At 38.3% G+C, this 9,053-nt stretch overlaps 1 protein-coding gene across 1 annotated transcript in view; it reads right to left on the reverse strand.

Annotated features, from left to right (window-relative positions):
• LOC129578636 (zinc finger protein 1) overlaps positions 1-8,655 on the reverse strand; it is a 41,385-nt gene extending 32,730 nt beyond the window's left edge. The window contains exons 1-2 of the mRNA XM_055467495.1: positions 8,504-8,655; positions 7,532-8,145 (exon numbers count right to left, since the gene is read on the reverse strand). Coding sequence (XP_055323470.1) covers positions 7,532-7,613 — 82 coding nt within the window. The 5' untranslated portion in view covers positions 7,614-8,145; positions 8,504-8,655. The remainder of the gene's footprint in view (positions 1-7,531; positions 8,146-8,503) is intronic.
• Between the last annotated feature and the right edge of the window lie 398 nt (positions 8,656-9,053).

Here is a 9,053-nt window from a genome sequence, read left to right on the forward strand (position 1 = left end):
AAATATCATAATAAAGTATTTGTTTTAATAACAAAACACACTAGTTAACGATGTGCAAGAGTATGGAGAGAAAAAAAAAATCACTCGGTGCACAATAAATAAATGCGTGATATCGCGTTCGTGTGCTGCAGTCAAGAATGAAACAACAACAGAGCGAGCGGAAAAAAATTGCTCCGTACTGACAAAGAATAAACAAATTGAGCAGTTAAAACAGACTTGCCACCACCACGCCACCAACAACAAAATTGCAATTAAACACTATAACCAAACTATTACAACATGTCAGCCCTCTGCCATTAAAACACAATAACAAACGTTATATTTGTTTATAATTACAGTTTGAAAAATTTTATTTTATTTTTTCGTCTATTTTTCCGCGCGCGCGCTCGAGCGCTCAGTACTAAATGTTGCTCATGCGACAAATCGACGCTGCGATCCGTTTGAAATGCATTTGCATACCGATTCCATGGAAATAACAACCTCTATATACGATATATCGTTCAAATGAATTGGTTTCTATCTCGGTTTCACATTTGAATGTGAGCGCACAGAGCAGCGCGAAAAAAAATATAGATATAAAATTAGTGTTGGGCAGTGCGAAAAAGTCTTGTTATACGGAATAGGTTATTACTTTTTTGCATCAATCGATTTCATGCCAATTGACACTCAAATTGCCATGTGTAACACCTATTTCCGCAGCAATGCGCTGTGTTTGCATTTTTTTCTCAGTTCTCACTCTCTTTGCTCGTGCCTCATCACGCTACATTGAATTTGATGGTTGCATTTGCAATGATTTGGAAAAATTTCGAAAGTGGAATATTCTGTCGGATAAATCGTATTTCGTGTGAATTTATGTTTGAACGAAATTATATCGATATATGTTCGATAGAACAATTGTAATTGCATGTTCAGTAATTAAGAAACGAAAATGTAATCACATATGACTTGGGATCATTTAAAACCAAGCCACAAATGCATGAATGACCACAAATTATATCCAATATCCGTGTGTTTGTGTGTGTGTCTACACAATTGGCAATGGGAATCGCATCAGCAACAAAACAACAAACCGAACCACTCTGGGTTCGCCAATTTAGCATGAATATGTAGGTGTTCATCGGATGATATTTCAATTACACCAAACAAAATTATGATTATTTGCTATACGATTCGAATGTGAATCACACACAAATTAAACATCAACCATCGTCCCACATGCGCACGGTTCGCCGTTTCTTCTTCTAAATTGTTTTTTTTTTCGCTTCTCTAATGAACAATAATTCAAATCGTGTAGTATATCAAGACGAAGACACTCTTGCTCGCGTTTCGTGCAGTGTTTTGATTCCGCCGTTTTTTTTGCTCTCTGTTTTCATGTAGAAAATTATTTATTTGAGAGAGCGTTTAATATTCTATTAATTATTTGGAGTGTAGTTAATGTGATTTCACGTGCGCGCAACGAATACAAAAATGCATACACATGAACACGAAACCATCGATCGAATGCACGTTGCAGAGCAGAAAATAAGAACCGTTGCACTAATTGCGCAAGCGAGAATATATTTCAGTGAGATCAAAAGCCAAATGGTCAGAATGTTTATACAGCCAGATTCAGTGCGCCGATTTTGATTGATGTCTATTTTGGCTAGCTCATTTCATAGCATCGCATCACATCGAACAAGTTGTGTGTTTGTGCCGAGGCACACATTGCAATGTTTGAAGTTTCTTGTCCATTTTTTTTGTTTGTGGTTCGAAACGGTAAGCACATGCTGAGTGTGATACGTGTCAATTTATGAGCACAACCAAACAGCCATAACATGATCATATCCATTCACAAACACAATAAATGGACGAAGAAGATGAAGAAACAACAAACAAACAACATGAAGAAACGATAAAAAAAAACACAATGCAGGTAAGTCAGCGTAAACCTGTTTTGATTGCATTAAACACTTATTCACACATTCTTTTTTTTTCTAAAGCTAACAATGATTGGCTCGTGCCTATCTGTTGCTACCGCTGCGGTTGCTGAAGAAGTAGGTATAGGTAGGGAGAGAGAGAGATCATGAGCCAAAACCACTAATTTTCTGCTTTGTGCGTTTTTCTTTTATTTCGTTCTTATTTACTTCGTGTGCCGTGTCTGTCTTCAGACCTTTGCAAACAACAATGTAAAGCACACCTGCCCTATGCGTATGAACAGACAAAGGCGCTCGTGTTCATACACACACACATACACACAATACAATACTCATATGTCTTATTCTCCCTTCTTCATTCTACTCTTTTTTTTATTTTGTCATTGTTGCGTTGATTTCCCCCTAGAGTGCCGTACAATTCACATTCGTCTTGGATATGAACAGGTTTTCATGGCCCACCTCATTCACAAAAAGAATACGTTGTTTTGTTTGCTTGCCGTTCCTTCGATTCTTTCTTGAGGCTCTCTTTTGCCACTCATTTTTGGGATAGTATGTTTGGTGTCAGCCCAATCGGTAGTAGTTCCGATGGCAAAATGACTATTAGCAATGGCAACGACAAAGGTAAACCATGCGTAAACACTTGACTAAATGCTGTCACATTTGGCTATTTTCAAAACAATCATGACTACTTTGCTGAGGCTTTTGCTCGATTGCCTTGTTTTTATTTTTCTCCTACTCTCTTCACTCTTTGCGCTTCTTGTTCTCTCTCTCTCTCTCTCTCTCTCTCTCTCTGTGTGTGTGTATAAGTATTTATGTTTGTTTGGCGAACTGTTGAGCCGAACGACAAGCAACAAATGACTGATGACCAAATGAAATGCCAAACGATAACAGCAATGCCTTGTAGATAAATATTTATTCAAACGGAGATTGTCTTCCGTAAGTCGCAAAAGACTATGTCCAATGCATTAAAAGTCGAGCTCGAGGTTGATAAAGGTGGCACTCGGATTTTCCCACTCTCTCGGCCTGGACAGTTAATCACAATACAAAGGCCATTTGATGCCCCCGAAGAAATTTAAATGATAATGATGAAAAAAAGGTGCTAATCGTAATCAATCTTGAGGAAATATGCATTATCACCATTATCACTATTTTCGGTGATAGCACAGGCTCTATCTCTCTCAACTCTGTTCGTGCGAAGGAGAATGGGTAAAGAGTGTGTGACTGTTGTTGTGTGGTGCACAATATGCTTGGATGGCGACATACCAAAATACACACACACACACACATTTCTAATTTGCCCATTAACCAAGTGGCCAAAACGACAAAAGGTTTCCAAATGATGAACTTTGGCAGTGGCACATCGTACAGCTCATTGAATTGGCATGCGGTATAGCTTACGTTTCACTCACTATTCAGTGTTTGGTTCACACACAACGCCTACAAATAAATAAATTTGTTTATCTCTTGTCGATCGTATAAATGAGAGACGGAGCTTGAGTTGACTGCATTTAAAAGACGTAGCAAACAATATCAATCATTGATTTCATGATACACCTTTGTTTTGCCACACTATTACTGTGTGTTTATAAATGAATGCTTGCCGATTGAGAATTGTCGTCGTCGTTGTTGATGCTCGGGCACTCGGGTGATAAGAGAATGAGCCATTGCATTGTTTAGTTCACCTTTAGTCGGGCGAAATTGTTTGTGTTACATTCTCGGTGAAATCAATTCAATCGAACGGCAGGCAGGCAGGCAGGCAGGCAGAATGCACGGTACAGTACACACAATGTGACGATTCAGCAGAATGCAAGAAAATTCATTACAGCAATGGTTCACAAGACGTACGGCCAGGGAAAAATAATAAAATAAAATGTTGAAATGAGAGAAAGAGAGAAAATAAACAAATATTGCGATACGCCGTATTGCCGTTGGCTTTTATTTGAATTTATTTTCCATTTGACACATTCACACACCGATCATGTTATGGCTAATTAGATGTGGTGGAATAAACGAGGCAAATACAAACTCGAGCTGCTTCGGATAAAAAGAGGCGCTCGCTTGAGAGAGATTGTGAGCGCGAGCGCGCATCGCGCACTCCTATTGAATCAGCCTCTTGCGGTGAAATATTCACGCCATCAAGCAAGCAAGCAGACACACACAGCACACAAGTGGATATCGAATTATTCATGTCCAATATCAGTAAAAGCCAATGTAAATCAACGTTAATTGCCCCAAATGATCTCATGTGTACACGTAAATCGATTTATGCCTGTGTCTTGACGCTCTCTCTCGGAAATCGTTTCTTCTTCTTCTTTCATTTCTACGTTTGAATTGTGGATGGCGATGAGGCGATCGACAACGTATTCAACCAATCACAAAAGCAATGGCGATACAACGAACGGCAACGACTTCAAAATGCGTTTATCATTAATAACAGAGAATAAGAATAAAAATCGCAACAACAAAAGTCCTTGCACACAGCAAGAGAGAAAAGAAATAATAATAATGGGTTCTTGTGATTTGCTACATCTTTTCGATTTTTCGCTCTTTTCATCTGTCTTTTGCTTTGATGAATAAATCGTTTTATTTTTAGGATTTGGTGTGTGTGTGAGAGAGAGAGAGAGAAATCACGGTAACCGCGAACATGACAACATATTGTACCGAATAGCCGAACAACACAGAGAAGAAACACAAGTTGCAAATTGCTGAATGCTGCGCTATTTATTTTTCTTGGCCGTGCTTCCTCACACGCCGCACTGTTCTCTTGAATTGGTTTTTTTTCCTCGGCTCGCTGCTGCTGCTGCTGTGCATCGCCTGCCTTTGTGTGTAAGGTGGCGTGTTTAGTGCACCGCTCAAAATGATTAAGAAATAAAAATGGATCTTAATTAGGCATTGCTAAGCAAAAGAGAGAGAAAAAAGTGAAGAAACGACAAACAGCCTATTGAATCAATCGTTTATCATGTTAAGAGTATGTGAAAGCCGCGCGAAAATGAATTTGTTTGTGTCGCCCGAGCGAACGAGGCGAGCGAAAAATGCAAGTGAATAATTGAGTGAGTGATGTGACCGTTTGGAGGCAGGTAGATAGAGTCGCTCTGCGTTGATCGACGACTACGACGTCGACAATGACGACGTCAAATTCGGGCAATTTTTAGCTCCCGAGATTCAGTGAGACAATCACGAAAACACAAAAACACAATGTAATTTAATGAGTTCGTTGTGAGCGCGCACCGCTCGCGGTAAGTTCTTTATACGAGTCCGTACACATACCATTCACATTGCATGTACGCACATTTCTCGGTTTTGTAAACACATTTGATTTGTTGTGGACTTTTTTTCGCTCTCTTCGTTCATTCTTTCAAATTATCTCTATCGCTTTCTCTCTGATCGGTTGGACTCTCGCTTGCTCCTTCGACCGAAATTGCGGTACGCGTTCGCTTGCTCGTTGGCTCGAGAGCCATTATGCTATTTTTTTTTGTTGGTTCTCTTCTCTCGTTCATTTCAAAAAGTTAAATGCTCAAACAACATTAACATCCAGGAAATTCTATTAACGGCAACAAAATATGCCGACTCTCTGTACTCTCCCGTACATATATCATAGGTGTGTGTGGTATGTGTGTTTATATGGCGCAGTGCACATACGGCACGATAAATATGAAATGTACTACACTATTTTTGATTCTTTATCTGAAACGATGGTGTATTTTTAGTTCATCGTATTTTGTACGCCATGTATGCCATATAGCCAGTAGGTGTATACGCAGAACCTCTCCGGTAGCATTTCATCTTGAAATGAGCAAGAATGAACGGAAAGAAACACACCGAGAAGAATTACGAACACGTTTGAAAATGTAGAGAAAAAAAAATAAGTGATCGCGAGCAGTAAAAAAATCACTCCGAAAAAGAATTGAACAAAATACCAAATTGAAATAAAAACCTGTGCAGAGGCCGTGAACGAAGCGAGCGATTGAGTGAGTGAGTGAGACACACACGCACACGCGAACAACTGCAGCACAGAATGAATATTAAAGGTAATCAAGGAATAAAAAAAAACAAGGCAGCAGCAACAATTTACGACGTTTTATTCCATTTAATGGTTTGCATTCGTTTTTTCGAAAATGAAATGGGATTTGGTTTCGGATGCGGCACCGAGAAATTCCATGTACCGATCACAAGCCATTAACGTGATTTTTCTCTCTTGCACACAAACACACTTGGCATTTTCATGTCTCGCACCGACAGAGGTATGCTTACGCCAAAAAAAAAACCCGACCGAAAGAATGGCAACACACAAAATTGAGACATCAAGTCACAAAGTGCTGTGCTCAACTCAGAACTTAGACATAGAAGAGGTGGAAGAAGAAGAAGAGGGTATACAAACAAAAACTAACAACGCAAATGCAAATTCCAAAAAAGTGAAAAATGCAACCGCGAAAATGCACACACGAAATGGACTCACGTTAATTGTGAATCGAGCAATTTTGCGCACACATCACCGACTTACTACACATGATACTCGAGCGAATAAAACAGAAACCGAATTGAGAGAGAGAGAGAGAGGGAGCGAGCGAGCGAGAAAAATACCATCAAAACCGAATTGTGTGTGTTGCAGCTTCAACGCGAAAATGACATTAAAGAAACCTATTTCAATTAGTTAATAGAGTAAATTTCATTGAAATTAATTAAACACAATCATTTGCGTTTCACGTTTGCTCATTTGTTGCTTCTCTATAACGTTTCAGTGTTCTTTTTTCTCTCTTTGCTCTGCTGCTGTTTGAACGAGAGATGAAGAACGAAAGACGAGATGCCGTGCCGTGTGTGATGAGGCTGACTCTCTGGCTCTTTGTGTCTGGTGCACGTATACGTGGCTGTGAAACAAAAGTACAGCCCCATTTATGAGTCTGAGTAAGGTAAAATGAAAATTCGATGACATCATTTCGGCTCCGTACACTCGCACTAAACTCACGATTAAATATGGTTCTCTCGATGAAATTCGCATTGTTCTTCTTGTTGACTGCGAGTGTGTCGGCGATGCGAGACTGAGAGACCGAGCAAGAGAAAGAGAAATTGTGAAACACGACCAAAGACACTTTGAAGCGATTACGTTTAACCGTTTTTTTTTCTTTTCGCTTGTTAAAAAAACAACAACATCAATTTTTACAACAACAAAAATCTTTTACATCAAACACAAAATTATTTCAACAATTGGCTTTTTCGTCGATTCAAGGTTAAACTAATAAATAAAAATCGTAAGTACAGAACAAAAAAAAATGGGTAGTGTAGTGTTTCCGTTGTTTTCTTGTACTGCCAAGAAATCGACAAAAGTTGCAAAACATTCGAAAAACTCACACTATGATTATTTTGAAAAAAAAAAAAATACGAACAAAAAAAATTGAAATGAAAATCATAACCAACGAAATATTCTCAGTTTATTCTCCGTTTGTCACAGTCTTTATGTTTTCCTTCTGTTTTGTTCGAAATCAAAGACAACCAACCAAACAAAAAGAAGAAATCATTTCAGGCGGCAATAAAAAAAACATGACTTAAAACTTAAGAATAAACACAACAAAAATGAAACGGATTTTTCAATTGGATGTTACTTAGATGTTGGAAATACGTACATTGTAGTGGAAAGGCAGCCGATGATGATGGCATCGTTTTGTTATCGTCTTGACCGTATCGAGGCATTAATAATGACAACATTGGAATGGTTTATTTGTTGGAATCAAACTTTGAAAATGTTCGGGATGCTGAATACGGCTCCGTCAATTTTGTATATATGAATCACAAATTTTGCGGCAATTTCTGTTTGCGCGCTTATTTTGCGTAATATTTCGTTCGTTGCTTCGAAATTTTTGTGTTCAATAGTCCGAAAATTATAACAAGTCCCACGAGGTAAGAGAAAAATAGGTGATTTTTTTCCCCTTAATTTCTTTCTCTCACTCTTTGATTAATTTTTTGTTTTTTTGTTCATAACAACAGTTTTTTTTTCATCACTAAACTTGTCCATTAGAAATTTTCACTCACTTGTACAACAACGCATTTATCAAGTTCACATTCAATTAATTAACTCCTTTTTGTCGACTTGTTTGGATGCGGTTTTTTTCTGTGATTTCGATGCAATTTTTATTTTCATCATTTTCAATTTATACTCTTTCTTCTATCTTCTATTCAATTTTTCCATACCGAATTCGATGTAATATGTGCACATTGACTGGATCGCTAGCTGGAATCGCTTAATTTGTGCATTACAATCGATTTAGAAGATAAACACATTCACACGATAGAGAAAAATAAAACAAAATTCGATTCAAACTTGGCGATTTACAAAACCGAAAATGTTGTGTGTGCGTGTGATCTAACGACAGTTTGTTTTCTTCGTCGCTCGTTTTACAGTTCAAAATATGAATCGTGCGTCTTGTTTTTTCCACAAATCGTTTCAAACAATTTGTTAATACAGAACAGAAAAAAAATATTGTTTTTTTTTTTAAATAATAAAATCAGAAATTGCTCGATGAATTTGTATGTTGTTCAAACGTGAACATTCGTTGTTCGATGACTTTGATTAGAGAGAGGAATACACATCAACAGACTTTGAAATCGTGTGTATGTGATACGTTCGTTCTTTTTTGTTGCTTTTCCCTTCTTGTCTTGTATTTATTTATTACTGAACAAAAATTTAGAAAATTGTTCGGCTCCGTTTTGTAAAAATACGTGTTAACGCCGCGACGTTTGTGTCGCTACTACTATTTACGAAAAAGTGATCTCGTTGAAAAACACACATCTCGCACACCAAAAGGTATCATCACATCCCGCATGAAATTTTCAACCGAACACACAATTCGTGCTCTCTATGCCGTTGTTGTTGTTGCTGCTGCTTTCGACTGCTACTTTTTCCCGTTGTGTGTTACTCATTGTCCTCTCCCTAACACAGGCGCAACGGCCGCGCACACAGACACATAGCAGCAGCAGCAGCAACACCATTCGGTGACGTGTGGAACGGAAAGAGAGATAGAGTGTGAGAGTGAGATTCGAGTCGAAAGAGCACGCCGATTCGATGTTGTTGTTTCCCTTTTGGTTCAATGAGGTTTTTCATTTGCCATGTGTCTTGCTCTCCCTTTCTACTTTGCACAGCCACATGCA

Source organism: Sitodiplosis mosellana, unplaced genomic scaffold (genome assembly GCF_009176505.1).
Source record: "Sitodiplosis mosellana isolate CC-2019 unplaced genomic scaffold, AAFC_SMos_1.0 Smas_scaffold_6226, whole genome shotgun sequence".
NCBI lineage: Eukaryota > Metazoa > Arthropoda > Insecta > Diptera > Cecidomyiidae > Sitodiplosis > Sitodiplosis mosellana.